At 37.7% G+C, this 16,746-nt stretch overlaps 2 protein-coding genes across 6 annotated transcripts in view; one reads left to right on the top strand and one right to left on the bottom strand.

Moving 5' to 3' along the window:
- Positions 1–1,491, top strand: part of dctn1b (dynactin 1b) — a 32,713-nt gene extending 31,222 nt beyond the window's left edge. For 3 of the 4 annotated variants that reach the window (XM_047812396.1, XM_047812395.1, XM_047812394.1), the window contains one exon: positions 38–1,490. In XM_047812396.1, coding sequence (XP_047668352.1) covers positions 38–175 — 138 coding nt within the window. In that variant the 3' untranslated portion in view covers positions 176–1,490. Of the gene's footprint in view, positions 1–37 lie in introns of all 4 variants that reach the window. The other variant, XM_027150220.2, reaches the window with a different exon arrangement.
- Positions 1,492–4,207: 2,716 nt separating this feature from the next.
- Positions 4,208–13,954, bottom strand: desi2 (desumoylating isopeptidase 2). 2 transcript variants are annotated; one of them, XM_027150223.2, is made up of 6 exons: positions 13,361–13,954; positions 6,460–6,532; positions 6,273–6,366; positions 6,046–6,187; positions 5,544–5,612; positions 4,208–5,250 (listed from the first exon to the last, which is right to left on the bottom strand). In XM_027150223.2, exons 1-6 carry the CDS (start codon positions 13,397–13,399, stop codon positions 5,026–5,028), a joined length of 642 nt encoding a protein of 213 aa, XP_027006024.1. In that variant the 5' UTR covers positions 13,400–13,954; the 3' UTR covers positions 4,208–5,025. The 2 variants fall into 2 exon arrangements, with proteins under 2 accessions (XP_027006024.1, XP_027006025.1); XM_027150224.2 differs by lacking the exon at positions 5,544–5,612 and having other exon boundaries at positions 13,361–13,945.
- Positions 13,955–16,746: the final 2,792 nt, after the last annotated feature.

Genomic DNA, 16,746 nt, shown 5'->3' with positions numbered 1-16,746 from the left:
TTCAAATATTACATAAATATCACATTTCTCATGCCAGGCTAAGGAGGAGAAGATGAGAGATGAAGTGTTGGTTGGTCGTGTGATGGTGCCTTGTGCTCGAGGGCAGGAGCAGGTTCACCGGCTTATGCTGTCACAGTACCAGCTGCAAAGAGTGCATCGCCTGCTTCAGACTTAAACACAACCTTCAGCAAGTACGAGCCTTGCCACCGCTTCCCGAGAAACCCGCTCCTTTTTCACTAGATGCATCTCAAATTTACCATTGGAAGGATACGCGTGTGGGGACGTGTTGGATGTTACTTTTCCTTGGACATTTTCACAGCCTCAGAAGCACATGCCCCTACTGTGGCAGAAGGCAGCAACTGAGAAAAATAACTTATTTAGTTTATGTCCAGCTAAATAAGTAGTAGTTAGAGAATCTGATAAAGGCTGTTTAAAGACTGTTAACTGGTAAATTAAATGGCATAATAAAAAGGGGAAATCATTTTAATAGATGCTGCCTTTTGCCTTAGCAAGACAACACAGTTTACTAGTTGAGTTGTTTTTTTATCAGTGGCTGCAGGCAAAAAGTTAAACGGTTCCTTGAAACTGACACCAGTGCACCATCTTTTCACCCCTGATTTAACACTCCTGATTCAACACATAAGGTTCTTTCTAACGCACCCTTTTATCCGATTTCAGTGAGCTAGAAGAAGGAAAACACAACTTTCTGCATAGCTGACTGCTGTGACCATAAGATATTTTTAAGAGCAAATCTTCAAAGACAAATACAAGCAGTCATCATGATGCGCTATAAAATTAGAGTTTTCCGAATTATTAATCTGGCCTGTTATATATATCTACTACTGCTATAACAGGGATCAGAACATGGAACGTTCAGGTGTAGGGCATATTTGCTGCGATAATGTTCCGTTTTTGTCCTTTTTTAATCATCCACAATCATCCATTGGCATTAGACAAGGCAAAAAGCAGAAAATAAAAGCATACCTTAGCATGTCGTCATTGCTGCTTTTAAAATATGTAAACTAATTTTACAGTCACAAACACTGTTTCAAATATTTCACGTATCGCTATCGCTTACTGACGGGATTAAACAGGATGAGAGATTTAGACAACGCAAGACTGAGACTAGGATTTAATATATAAACCAAAGCTGTTTAAATGTGCTACACTGTGCTGTGCTGTGTGAGCATTTTGTGTTTAACAGGGAGTTTTGAGAAGAGAGTTTACATCCCAGATATTCACTTATTATAAAGATGACACGGTCAGTGATGATTTCGGGTGAAGTAGCGGCGGCTGGAAGAACAAACTGCACAGTATTTGCTCAAAAGTCAATATTTCAAGTGGTCTTAAGTAATCAATGTTGTCTTAAGTTATTAACCTATTTATTGTGTAAACTGCTTAACGTCGCTTACGTTGACATCATTGTGAAGAATGTGTTTGACAGCTGAATAAAGCACATCTAACAAATGCTACAAAAATAAACTGGTGCATTTCATATGTTGTCGTGCTGATAGAGTTTATGAAGACAAGCAGGGTATTAAGGATCATTCAGAACAGCTGCTGGTTCAGGAAAGAACGAGGGAGGAGTGGGATGAGTACAGCAAGATAAACATTTTACATTTTAGTGTTGAAAAACCCTTCATGTCACCTAAATATTCTCTCATGTCACTCAAGATTAAATTGCTGTGTCTGGTGTAGACACAGTAGTTTGTAGTCCCTCCAGGATTTGTGATACTGTGATCTCTCTCATGCTGTCATATTTGAAGAAGACTGCAATTATTCAAAATTACTGAAGATTTTCCAGATCACGCCAAAACCTCCTTTGATTCCCGTGCATCAAACACGAATACAGCTATAATAGAAATAGAAAATATAATTTTTTTTTCCTTCACCAATAGTATTGATAGCTTAAAAGAATAATCCTCTGCTTTAAATGTCACCATTTTGAATAGATTTCCACGTCAAAAAAAGTGGTGAGAGAACGATTTTGGAATCATCATTTGCACTTTAAAGCAAAAAAAAAAAAAAAATCTTTTATGTATAATAGAATAGGATACACAAGGATAACCAAAACATTGCTGTTGTTTTGTCTCTCTTGGATGACCTAAAGATTATACTTACTGAAGACAGTTTATACCAAAGCTTTACAGCCTAGTTGGGAAAGAGTAAGAAGCCATAAAAGTGTCAACTGGTGCCATATAAAAGAGGATGTGTTCCCTTTAATGTCTGGTTCCTCTCAAAGTTTCTCCCTCATGTTGTCTCAGGGAGGTTTCCCTAGAAATCTAGATGTAGATTTCTGTAACACAGGAAGAACAACAGATCCACACCTAGTGATTATACAGTAAGTATGGGGGGAAGGGGGGAAGAAATAAGTATACAACACATTAAGATTTCTCTTATTAAACACAGTTCACATGAGATTTTGACCAGACATTGGTATTAACTCAAGAAATTGGATCTAGAATGATAGAAATCATATTGTAATCAATTAAAAAGTTAGAAAAGTGGAATGACAGGAAAACAGTATCGAACACATTAAGAACAAGTAGGTTATATCTACGCTACCTGCAAATTAGAACCCAGGTTAAAAGGTTAGAAAAAGGCTTACCTGCCTCTGAATGCAGGTATACTAGCATCTCATGATGGCTAGAGACCAAGAGCTCTTACAGAGAACAAATCACAACAATCAAGAGTAATAATATAATTTTTTAAAATCTGTGGTTTTCTTGAAGTAATGCCAATGTCTGGTCAAAATGTAATGTGAATTGCAGCATTGAGAGAGTGTTTAATAAAAAAAAATTCTTTTTAAAAGCGCACATTCGATACATTATTTCCCCAACTGTATATGTATATGCATGTTTATTGACACCTAGGGGCAATTTAGCAGTTAATGCAGAATGTTTCTCGGAAATGGAAACCAGAGAACCTAATGGAAACCCACACAGCCATAGAGAAAACATGCAAAACTCCATACAGACAGTAACCTGAGCTCAGGTTTGAACCGGAGATCCTGGACCTGTGATGCACCAGTGCTGCTACCACCAAACTGCCCTCCTAGTACTGATGCCTCACAGATTCTGTTTCTTTATTGACCACACGGAACACACCTAAAACAGGCTAAAAATATAAACTGGAATAACATTTGGAATAACAGTGAGAACGGGCAGTTACCGAGACCCAGTTCCTGCTGGTTCGGGGGAAAAAACGAGGTATAGCAAAGACAAATATTGTACATTTTAGAGGTAATCGTCTTGATGTCATATGTAAGTGCAATTGTTTGTAGTCGTTCCTAGATTTTGAGATATTTATCACATGAAACAACAATGCAGCACCTCTCCAGCTCATCAACCTGCCTCCATCTGACCACCTGAGCATCTTTGGACAGACAGATGAGCCCATAGACATGACTATGGGGCTATGGAATCTACCACACTAGCTTCTGTCTCTCTAGGCAGCAATTCAAATATTGTGTTGGTGGTAAGTGTAGCACAGGAGTGGTACCTGCTAGTGGTTTGCTCATAGCATGTGACCTCCTGAAGGTTAATCGTTCAGCTTTGGTCTATGTGCTCCAAGTGCTGTGTAGGCAGTGCTGATCATCCTGCTGCTCCTGCTCTGTCATCATTTTTCTCCTTCCTTTCACCTTCCTACTGTTTTACTGGCTTGAATACAACACACAGCATTTGAGACTGTTAAACGATACGTCATTAAGTTTGTGTAGCCACTTCACTGCTTTATAATAACAGAAGACAATAGATGTGGGAAGAGTGGTAGCTCAGTGGTTGACATGTTGGACTACCGATTCAAAGGTTTAACATTCTGCCTCTGCTGGGTGCTTGGATAAGACCCTTAAACCTCAACTGTTCAATGTATAAATGAGATGAATGTAAGTCACTGGATAAAGGCATCTGCTATCTGCCATAAATGTAAATAAAAGGCACTGTGAAGAAGAAATCTGGAAATCATTTTTCTTTCTTCAGAGCATATACTGACTTTTTTGGAGTCTCTAATCACAAGTTTATGTTTTTATATGTCAAAGCTATAGGAATATAACATACTGCTCTGATATATCAGCCTAGAAATGTGCAATTCTTTGGTTTTTGCATTTGGGTAACATTCACGTAGGTCGGAAAAGAAAAGCACTGAACTGCTCCGGACAAAAATGCTAACTAAACTAAACATGCTTGATTCAATTATTCATCAGAACAAGTTTTTCTGAACCAAAAAGTTATTGTTCTCTTTAATAATCATAAAATGGAATACAAACAGCTTCTCCAATACATAGAAGACTCTAAAAACCTAAAGGTGTAAATCATCTGAAGTAGGTTTTGCAGGGTACAAAGGAGTCTGCTGCTCCGTGCAGACTGCCGGGTAAACTGTAGAGAAAGAGTGCAGAGCTCTCTTTGAGCATGTAACAGTAAAAATCTTTAGGCACAATCACCAAAGTGGGTAGACATGGGATGTGTGTCAGTACAAAAGTGGAGTAGTTTGGCCCTGGTGTCAGCTTCTCTGTAAGAAGAACCTATAAATACATGGCCAAAGAGCAAAAGCTCCCTTTAAAAAAAAAAAGAAGAAGAAGAAGATGCACTGAGGTGATTGGTGGTAGAGGAAACAATGGTGAGTGAGAAAAATCCAGCTTTTGCAGACAGCATTAAATTAATAATAATAATAATAAAAAAAAAACCTTTAGGAGAGTTAGGAAAAGTATGGAAAATGTCTTTCTGTCCTGAGTTTCCAAAATAAACATTAGAGACAAAAAAGTATTAAAATGTTTTTAACACTGATAAAAACAACTCTGAGTGTTTTGTAGTAAATCAGGCAGAAAATCCTCAGGGTCCTTGACCAAAAACAAGACAATAAAACCAATAGTGCAAGGCCCTCAGTGTTTCTGTCAGAGCCATTCGCTGCTAGGATGGGACTCATCTTCACTGCTGGTGGATCGCAGCTCTGTCACTGGAAGGAATGGGCTCTGTTGGCAGCAGGAGGTTTGAGGCAGTCTGTGAGGCTCGTCAGTCATGATAGATGGGCCTATCGGCGTGGCTGGTGTCGGCTGGGACGAGGTGTGGAGGCCGAGGCGGAGGCAGCAGCATCCTCGGCTTCCTCCAGCTCTCCCTGCAGCTCCTGACTCACACTAGACTGCAGTGCTGCTGGAGTAAGCCACTCTTTAGGCAGGCAGCTCTGTAGGAAGGGCACACATGAGCTGAAGTATGCCAGCCTGTTCACCCAGCGTGGAATCTCACGTCCACACAGGATCTGCCACAGACAGAACACAGAGAATGGGAAGAGAGTTGTGTGGCTACTTTATGAATGTTGTTGAATATCCATGATATTGACAAGAACAGATTACGTTGATTGGCTGACTGGATGATTACATGAAATGCAATAAAGTGGGCATTGGGTGTGCAGATTTAGATTTAGTATTGTGATCTAACATTGCATATGTTATGGGGAATCTTGGTGCTTTTTTTAAATTTTTTTATTTCCAACCCCTTTGTAGAGTTATACACACAGATATACACTCTTGGTGTATTGTGTTTTGTTCTTACATCGGCTGTGGTGTGTTGAGGCTTCTGGTTAATCATCATAGCAGTAGTTTTGACACTTGCAGAGTGTAGCTACGGGTGGCATAAAGTGTGAATACGAGTGACATATCTGGAAAATGTATTTTCTTTTTCTCCCGACACAAGCTCTACATATAGCTACGTTCCAATACTCTACTGACAAAAACAAAATGACATGCTTCTGATCCAAAGTGACAGCCGCTGCATGAGCACGGGGACGTCACTGGCACTTTGCCTTTACTAAATTCTTTTGTAAGCTGCTACTGGCCCAAATAATGTTTGTTCAGTCGGATTTGGTTTACAGAGAATGGTTCATTACATAGTGGTAGCTTATTAACTGCTATAAACCCTTTATGTCACACATATTCTGTCAGTAAAAAAATCTAAAATTTAACAAGAGAATCGAATGTCAGCCATCTTGTTTCTCGTGGTGTACATGTTCACATAAACTGATGTTTTGTTCATTCTGGGCTGCAAGAAGCCTTACCTCTGACAGCGCTGAGGAAAAGTGATTGCAGTTCTTGTGCATGAGGTGGTAGGCATTACCCTTGTACTCTTTTCCTAGCTCCTCCATGATCCGCTCTATATCTTCCTCTGTGAAGTCTGTACTCCCAAGCACGATAGCCTCTCTTATAAGAAAGAGAGACAGAATAGAAGAAAATATTCCATGGCAAATGTGCATTAGAATAGCAACAAAACTGTTACACAACTCACTTGAATTTAAAGGTCTCCCCAAGCTCTGTCGCATCACCAGGTGTTATCTCAAAAATGCCCGAAAATGGATATGGATGTCCTCCATATGCAAATTCTGCAACAAAAGAAAACACCAAACACGGTGAGAAGACATCATTTATATTACAGTTGTCCCATAATTGTGTCCAAACCGACAGACGGAACTCACCTCTGCCGTAAATCTCAATCCCTGAGTGAAAGACCCCGATACCAAGAGAGGTAGTGAACTCATTGATCCAATACTAAAGAAAAAGAAACAAATAGTTTATACAGTACATGCAAACCTCATTAAGCACAAGCTGACGGATAAACATTTATGTAAATGTTGCAAATAACCAGCTTGATGTTTAAAAGCACATCTAAAAGCACTAATCTGCTCCGTTATGGAACGTAAACGTTAACCTTCCTTTTAACACCAGTTAAGTGCCTAGTGCTTGTTCTCTAAACAGCTTTATAAGCACTTTAAATCATTATGGAAGCACTTTCACCATACACATTGCATGTATTTCAGTGATTTTTACATTTTGAAACTAGCTAACATACGTGAATTAGGCTTGATCTTTTAACGTACATATTTTAACATACCAAAAAATAAATAAATAAATGTAGTTTGCCAGCTACAGTGTATTGACTATGCTATTGTTTACAAGTTCTTTTTTATAGTGGGTATGTATGTGGCCTTAATAAGCAGCCACTCAGATGATACAAACCTGCAGGAATAAGTCCTAAAACCAAGACGTTCCCAGAATTCAATGGCTTTCTGAACTCTGGTTCAATTCAGGAGATCTCAGTTTAGCTACATAAGAGTCAATAAGATTATTTGTATGTTCCTTCGATTCTGTTTTTCTCTGATATTTTTCATTGTAGGTTGGGCGGTGGGTAGAAACTAGATAGCATCAAGTAATATGGAGATCGTGATGCTTGATAATGGATTTTCATCAAAATGCCATTTTTTAAAGGTCTGTTTCAAGCACCATTGACCCTTCTCCCACAATAGTTGTGCTGTAATGTACTGTTTATCCTGTATAAGAGCACTTAGAGCAAATAAAGAATAATGCCATAATGCAAAACTCAGTGTGTGAAGTGGAACACATCATTTGCACCCTTTACACTGTGTACCTTCACACTTCCTGCTTCATATTATCCTGTTCTTTGATATCTTGCCTGATGTATTTATTGTGTATTACTATTAGATATTCTACACTGTAAGCACTTTTGCCTTGAGATTGTCCTGCCTTGATAACAATCTAAGCTGCACCATGTAGTAGGCTTTTTGTACTTTGTTTACTAACCAATAATTGTTAATTAGCTGTATCACACCTCTTACAAAAGATGCTAAAAGGTACCATACGATAAAACTAAACTGAAATGAATAGAAACAAAGTATGAATTAGAGTAACATGGCTTCGAGTCATTCATCACACTTCCTGCTGATGAATCACCAACATTGCAGAACTTTAGTCTGTCGCAACACAAGTGAGACAACTTTCAAAATTACCACGTCTTTAATGACCACATGCATTCCACATGCAAAAACTTGCCTTCTGACAAAGTCAGCGCTCTTTCTTCAGACACATTTCTTTTCCAAGTCACATAAAAAGGGAAACGCAAGTCACAGAGGATTTAAAAAAAAAAAAGTAAAGAAGCCACAATGTCCCTTTCTGGAGTTCATTTCCACAACCTCTTCAAGGCCTCAGTGCGTGACACTGAACCAGCATTTATTCAGCAGTTATTTCGAGCCTGTTCTTTGTAACACACAAACGTTGTGGTTGTAATTTTAATAGCAGTGCTGTATACACTATTTGTTTTTATTTCACATACACTGCATTCAGAGATTTTATATTGCAGCCTTATGCTAAAGGCTTAAGATTATTTACATTTATGAACTTTGCTAATTGATTAAATGACAATTATATATATATATATAAATAAATAAATAAATATATATATATATATATATATATATATATATATATATATATATATATATATTATATATATATCTCATTGTGGAGTTATGCAGACCCTTACCCACTTACGGTAAATTCAATTTAATGCATGCAATTTGAAAAGGTACACATACCTGTCTAAATAAGATCAGAAAAATCAGAGCAATAACCAAGCTAATAGGAGGAGAATAGTCTTTGTCTTTGGGCAGTCATGGCCTAATGGTTAGAGAGTCTGATTCGTAACCCAAAGGTTGTGGGTTCGAGTCTCGGGCCGGCCACGACTGAGATGCCCTTGAGCAAGGCACAGAACCCCCCAACTGCTCCCCGGGCGCCACGGCATAAATGGCTGCCCACTGCTCCGGGTGTGTGTTCACGGTGTATGTGTGCACTTTGGATAAATGCAAATTCTGAGTACGGGTCACCGTATGTCACGTCACTTTATATTTGTAAGAGAGGTGATCATGAACACAATGGTCAAACTGGATGAGCTCCAGAGATCATGTGTGGAGAAACTTGCAGGGAGTCAACAATTACTCCACCGAGCTGAGCTTTGAGGCCAGATAGAAGCCTCTCTCCTCAGTGAAAAACACATGACAGCCGACTTGATATTTTTTACCCACGGTATACGATACCCTTCAATAGAGAGCTGTCAAGAGAGATTATGTTTATCCAATCAGACAAGGAACGATGTTTAACCAGCAACAATGTTTAACCAGGTTTTGTGGCAAATCTTAGTCATAACACTGGGTCTGAATTCACTTGTTTCTCTTCTCTGTACCAAAAAAATTGAGTTTAAATTTGACCCAAATAAAAAGTTTAAATTTATGGAAAAGAATTTCAAGCAAAAGCAAACAGGCCTGGAAATAATCAAATCTAAGCCAGACCAATATCAACTCAGCTGTTGAGCATGTGAAAAGTCAGAAAAGTCCTCAGCACTGGAGTCTCTCCCAGAACAACTGGGTACAAAGCAGAAACACATCTCGGACAGGACGGCACGCAATTTCAAACCAACACATTGTACACATTGTTCACAAGCACTGCTTAAACGCCATTTTAAATAAAGTTTTTATTTAACTGGGAGTGAGAATATATGAACAAGTGCGTCCAAAGGTGTGTCTAAAGGTTTTTACTTTTTTCCCCAACTAAACAGAACACGCAAATCTCTTTTGTAGAGTGTTTCTGCGCTTAGTGTGTGTATAAACACAACTAATTAGATGATATAGAAGAGCTTTATAACTTTTGTTCATATTTATAATCCACACATTACATTGAGAATTGTACACTACGATCAAATAACCAGAGCAGAGATACAGTATGACGGTCTGAAACAGTTGTGCCTTAGTCAGCAATTACTATGTTCTTTCCCTGTTACAAGAAAAACCAGCAAGCTCTCCACTAGGTACATGATGCCAGCCAATTGCATCTTTTCGGATTGTTGCCCATAGTGTCATAGGATGGTGTAACAGAAAAGCACTATATGCCCTCTTCCCCATACATGAGCACATGGAGTAGTCACCCACATTGCCTGGTGTTGCAATAACTGACAGGAGACGAGACAGACAGACAGATAGACAGAAAAACAGACAGACAGACAGCATGATTTGAACTTGTGGTCTCTCGATGGCATGGTAAAAGCTTTTCTTTTGTTTTACTCAGGAGCCTGGCTTTTGCTCCTCTTAACAGCTCGAGAAACCTATAAGCACAGAGTGTCTTTATACATGTACGTACAGGACCATTTGTTAAAATCTAAAAAAAAAAACTTGCATTCATATGAGTAAAAATGTTAGTCACAGATTACAGATATTACAGGATTGCGAAATAATTATACATTTGCCCTCACTTACTGCAAAAGCTCATGAACCACTGCCTTTAGTACAGAACATTCTCTCAAACAGAGTCATACAATTACCACACAACACACCTCAGCTGAAACATCATCTATTACATAAAGTACATTATGCGTTTTAAGAGCTCATTTTTGCATTAAATCACACCTTCCTTGGATAGGGTTCAATTTGCGTCATTGGATTTATTGTACCTTTTGTCATACTGTTATGACCTTCACACTATGGGCTTTGTTATTTTTGGTGACATATACTCGGTACAATTATTGAGATTCAGTTGGCTGTGCTTGTTGTAATGGGCTGCTGATCCATGTGCTTTACTGGATTAAATGTGTGGAAGCAACTTTCCAGCTGATAAGATGATTAAGTGAATGAGTCATGCATTGAGATGATGGGATTTTCCTCAGGTTTGTCATATTTAAAAAAATAAAAAGAATTCAGCAGGCAATGGCCAATGTCAGATGTGCAGCTAAAAATAGCATATGGGTGTCACACTATGCACGGCACTGAGCAACGGACATGTGGGCCTGCCAGTATGGGGAGAAATTGTGTCTCTTCAAAGGACAGTACAACAACACAAGAAAGTTTAATTTGTGGAAGACACAATTTTGGTGAATAATACTAAGGAGAATTACGTAGACCATTCTTCAATAATGCAGAAAGGTTACACATGATGCATAAAGGACTGCACTAATTGAGGTGGTGTCAGCTGACAGATAGAACCACTACGGTTAAATATTTAGTGACACCAAAATATATATGATTAAAAATGATAAAATAAATAAATAAAAAGCAAATTTATGTACAAGCTGACTATTGAAAGATGATCTAATTTCAATAGACAAATGACTTCTTAGATGTTTCTTCATAGTCAAAGTGTTTTTCAAAAATGATCAGCTGACCAGATTAGTCATTCTCTAGTCATTTTATTCATGAAGAAACAGAAAAAGTTCTTACAGTAAAACACATGAAAACCTTTCTGACCTATCTATAACTTTAACCCTGTGCTGGTCATCAGCATACAGAACTAGTATCTGAGACAAGGCCAATCCTTGCACACAGACATTGTAAAATCATAATTAGTGAGCTCAACTCTCAACAAGGAAAGCACCGACAGCTTGAGTCGTGATCCACTAGAATCAAATCTTGTATATGAAAAACTTCATTACTTAAGCTGAAGGCAAAAGCTGATCTAAACGGTGTAATTATTCCAGGATGTAGCTGATGCAGTTTAAACTTAGACATGCTAGATATACCATGTTCTGTTTCATTTATTTGCCTAGTGGCTACTTGCATATTGAATCAAATATATATACACACTTTAATAGGGTAAACATTTCTTTCTGGCAGTCTGCACTGCTTTGGCCTCATTAATCACAGTTGATTATCAACTATCCTGTGTATCAAAAACATATCATTTGAAATAAACCAATAAGACATTTTTTGCATGAATTTTATTCAGTTTTAGACATGCAACGTATACATCAGTAGAGGTATACTGTTACACCATGCATCACTAAATCATTTATCCCTCTTACACCACAGCAATTAATGCAAATAATATTTTTTATTTTATTAATAAACATCATCTATTTGATCAATTTATAGTGACAACGATAAAGTTAATGTTAAAGTTATAACAGCTACAGTTATTCCCATCTCAGCTCTCAGTTTATTTCCTGTGACGTTAATAAAGTGCAAAGCCCTTTTCTTTTCATTTCTCGTTTCTTTCTTGGTAATAAGACAAAGTTGCAGAACAAGTCTTTCGGTACAGATAAGGAGACGTCAATTGACCAGCATTGACCAGATGCGGACCAAGCAAAGTGTTTCAATGAACTGAATTAAGTAAAAAAAAAAAAAACAAACATCTGTAATTAGGCCTGTCAGAAAGACATTTTGAAAGACATTTTGTCTAAGAAATAATCTTGATTTATTTTGTGCAATTTAATTTAAATTTAAATTGTGCATTCGAAATGAACATGTGTAGCAAGCATAAGCTCTGCCATTTTATCTTAAATCTGCTGTATATTCAAAGTTTGACAGTCTAAGAGCAGACGAGGGGACACATGCAGCATGAGGGATTAAAGGTTGGTGACGTTTATTTATTTATTATGGAAACAAACACATCTAAACACAACAGGCAATAACAATAGCAATAAACTATGAGGTCACATGTAATATCTATGGAGCTGGAGAAGATCCTCTGTGTTAGCTGATTTATAAGCATTTATTTAAATTATTTAGCTAAAGGCAGCTCATCTGGCCAGAGACTACCTACCAGGGTAAAGACACTGTAAGAAATGAGTGTTTTCACAAATTTCAGATCAATTCGAACAGCTGAGGACAACTGTGAATGGACAAAAGAGTATGCATTTATTGTCCCTGCTTCAAATTCAAAACAGATGTCCAATGTGTTCAGAGACTGTGGCACTAGTCAAATGTGCTCATGTGAAGCACCAGTGCAAAACAAAACATAACCACACCATTGTCTTATTTATAAATATATGGTAATCATAAGGTAAGTCCATATGACTAATATATTCGTCCATATAAATGATATCAGAAACAAGGCTGCTGTTTTCTTTGTCCACTATAAGGTCAATATCCTCGTGATTGGCAGAGGAGGTGAGGTGAAGCAATATTTTTTCAAGAACACGGTCTTAAAGAAAAGAGACAAATTTATGTTGACAAATAAATAGATATTTATGAAAGTCCGTGTGTTGTAAGTTTGCTCAGTAACAGAGCAGAGAATACAAATTATGGTGCTTATGTGCTTTGGGCAAACCACGAGGCTCAACACAAGAGTTAAGATAAAGAAATAAAATAGCACCTAAGTTTAATTTTATGTTATGGTGTCATTTAATAAGGTTTATTTAAAGAAGTTCAAGTTATTCTACATTCAACGTGTTGAACGTGAAACTACACACTTACACGACTGAAAAAGAGTTCGCAGGAAATAACAATAATCCATCAGAAACAAACACGAATAGTGATATTTTGTTGTATAATACAGTCGATGTTTTATCATTTCTATCATTTCGATGTAGATTTGTTCGCAGGCACGTTATATAAAAGCGGTTTTATACCAACACAAGCGCGTCGTTTGACTAAAACAGCAGATAAAGATTTTGATAAACACACAGATAGCTCAGGTTCATATTCAGCAGTCAAAGTAACTTAACTGCATCCTCTTTATCAGAAGTGAGGTGTTTGTTCTTAGCTGGCTGAGATGTCTAAAGCAACAGTAATTGAAAATAAACCTGTTTAAATCACTCACCATGTCATATACGTTCAGAATAACCGGCTCGTTGGCCATTACAGGCTTTCCTTTCTCCTAAGAACCCGTCGCTGTTCAGCAAAGGCAGCTAGCCGGCTAGCTGCTGCTGCTGTATTTTTCTTCGTATTAAAAGTATTTAACGAAGACAGTCGGTTGTTTTGAACTCGAGTGCTCCGTGGGTTAGTGAGTAATTTAAAACAGAAGTGTAGGAAAGTAGCTGTAAGCTTGTTAACGTGAGACCGCGCTGCTGTTCCTTACCATTAGCCGCGGATAAAAAAGATGAAGCTAGTGAGCTAACCGCAATATCATCACCTACTGCTGCTAGCCTGTTAGCTTCATCCCCAGTAAACGCACGAAGAAAAGAGAAACTAAGAAAAAGCTAGCATATTCGTAAAACTTTTAGTCATCAAACGAGGAAGTAGCTGTCGGCGTGAAAGGAAACCTAATATAAGGCGAAATAAGATAACATCTTCGCAGCGAGTTTGAGCATCAGAGCTGAGCCGCTGAAACAGTGGGGGCGGATCATTGACACAAGCGCTACATAACCCAGCCTGGCTCACTGCCTATAAACACTGCTACACTAGTCTCTCTCTCTCTCTCTCTCTCTCTCTCTCTCTCTCTCTCTCTCTCTCTCTCTGTGTGTCTCTGTGTTTCTCCCCCCCTCTCTGTGTTTCTCTCTCTCCCTCTCTGTGTTTCTCTCTCTCTCTCTCTCTCTCTCTCTCTCTCTCTCTCTCTCTCTCTCTGCCTCTGTGTGTGTCTCTCTCTGTCTCTCTCTCTCTGTCTCTGTGTGTGTCTCTCTCTGTGTGTCTCTGTCTCCGTCTCCCTCCCTCTGTGTCTCTTTCTGTCTCTGTGTCTCTGTCTGTCTGTCTGTCTGTCTCTCTCTCTCTCTCTCTCTCTCTCTCTCTCTCTCTCTCTCTCTCTCTCTCTGTGTGTGTGTGTGTGTGTCTATGTCTCTCTCTTTCTCTCTGTGTGTTTATTCTAATTTTGTTTACAATATTGATATGAATGTAAACCTCACTGTTAGTAAGCTCGTTACAAACAGAGCCCCACAGGTGATATCCCTTTTTAATACAACATAATGTGTGATCATGACTAAACTTAGTAAGTAACTCCTCAGCAAAAGACGCACATCATTTCCCAAAGTGTTTTAGACATATTCACTGTAAATGCAGGGGGATGCTGAAGAACCTATTGTCAGTAACCTATAGGTTTAAATAGAATTTTTTTTAATACTAGTTGTTTCGTGAGCCCTGTCCTCTCTAGTCCACAAATGTAAATGATAAGATATGCCACAGAACCTAAATGAAAATGATGGGGTGGGGTGGAGGAAAGCTTCATCCATTTGGTTCAAGCCTATATTTGACTTCTTATGTTCTGCCCTCTAGTGTTAGATAAAGGAGATTGGGCCATTGAGAGAAAATCTTACTCTTCTTCTGAAGAAGACACTTTTTTGTAGACTTGCATTTGTGCTTTGGGTCATTGTATTGTGCTGGAAAGTAAAATATTTATCTACAGCTGACTAACAGAGAGCTGCAGGTTTTGTGCAAAATCCCCTCTATCTCGACTTATATTACGATGCTGCCACCACCATGTTGGGAGTCTTGTTTTTGTAGAAAATGTATTCTGGAATAATACCCCAAAATGTTCTACCTTGGTCTCATCAAATCATAACACATTTTGTCACATAATTTGAACACCTTTTCATTAGCAAGCTTGGAAGCCTCCATGTTTTTGTCTTCTCCTTTTGTCAGTTTTGGATGGACATCCTGTTCTTGTTGATGTCAATCCACTTTTGCTCAATCAATTTTGCTCTTTGTTGCCTTTGCAGTCTTTCATGGTACATATATTATTTTGGAAAATCCTTTGTACTGTGTTACTATAAATTTCAACAATAAGATCCTGTACATTCTTTGTAAGGTCTCTGATGGTTTCAGCAGTTGGTAAGCCAAGAAGATACCATATGAATGAAAACCTACAGAAACAGACAATCTTTAATTGTGGTGAATTTGTGCTTCACTAATTACAGGTGTATGAAATTTATTTTTAGACCTGAGATATAAAGTGAATGGATAATTTTGAGTGCAGTCACATTACCCCAATACACGCTCATGCAACCTGGTTATTTTAATATCTTAATTTTCTTTTTTTACTTTTATTTTGAAATGTAGTCAAAGCGATGTTAGTAAATAAATTGGCATTTATTATAATTATTATATTTGTTGTATACTATCATTGTTAAATTTGATGTCTGGTAATACGTTCATAATAGTTAGTGAGTTTAGTAAACATTTATTGCACTGTACATTCTTGGTTATTTTTAACATATAAAGGTGCTATAAAAGTTAAAAATAACCAAGAATGTACAATAATAATTATTATTAATGCCAATTTATTTACTAAAATCGCTGTGATTACATTTCAAAATAAAAGTCATTTATAATTGACTTGAATGAACACTAGAAAAAGACTGATATTACATGTAGATTTCACAGATGACAGAAAAAAAAAACAATAATTGTGTGAACTCCAATAATTGTACCTGGAGCATGTGCACAAAATGGGAAGAAATACAGAATGTTAAAGAGAACTTATGTGTAACAGTTGATTTAATAGCTCTCTTTTACAATGTTTGGCACAGTGCAGTTTTCATTGTCAATGCTTGTTCAGTTCAGACACTTTATTCCTGGTGAACAGGGAATGCTAAAGTTCTGGAGAACAGATTCATGTTTTCAGAATTCCCATCTAGGTTTCCTGACTTTTCTTTCATTAGAGAGAAACAAAACCCTTCTGATTCTAAAATAAACATTTGATGCCATTATATATAAGCCAAAATGGTGTCAGCTTGTCTTTGATTCTGTAAAACCTATGTAACTACACACTCAACAGTCACACCCAGACCAGACAGGTCTCTATACACATACATTAATGTGCTTACTTCAGCTGTCTCAAAGCTGATCCTAAATGGCTTCCTTCTCCCTGTATAAGTGCACTATATAAGCCATGACATCATTCTCTCTGGTGCACTCTGTTTCCCTTAGGGCACAATTAAGCCTGTGGTTACATCCCAGACCACATACTAGCATATTAGGTTATCAGGTGTAGGCTTCCTCTTCCCTATATTGATGCACTATATTCAGTACATGGTTTGGACCCCTGGGCATAAATGTCTTCCTGTTGGGTAAAATAATGGAACACATTACCATCAGCCCTAATTATCACAGCATAAAAAAATAGAATGATTAAACAAACAAACAAATTATCTATCTATCTATCTATCTATCTATCTATCTATCTATCTATCTATCTATCTATCTATCTATCTATCTGTCTATCTATCTGTCTATCTATCTATCTATCTATCTATCTATCTATCTATCTATCTATCT

The sequence above is a fragment of the Tachysurus fulvidraco genome, chromosome 4 (assembly GCF_022655615.1).
Source record: "Tachysurus fulvidraco isolate hzauxx_2018 chromosome 4, HZAU_PFXX_2.0, whole genome shotgun sequence".
Lineage (NCBI taxonomy): Eukaryota > Metazoa > Chordata > Actinopteri > Siluriformes > Bagridae > Tachysurus > Tachysurus fulvidraco.
The sequence above is the reverse complement of the archived record's forward strand: the minus strand, read 5'-3'. Positions and strand labels throughout refer to the sequence as shown.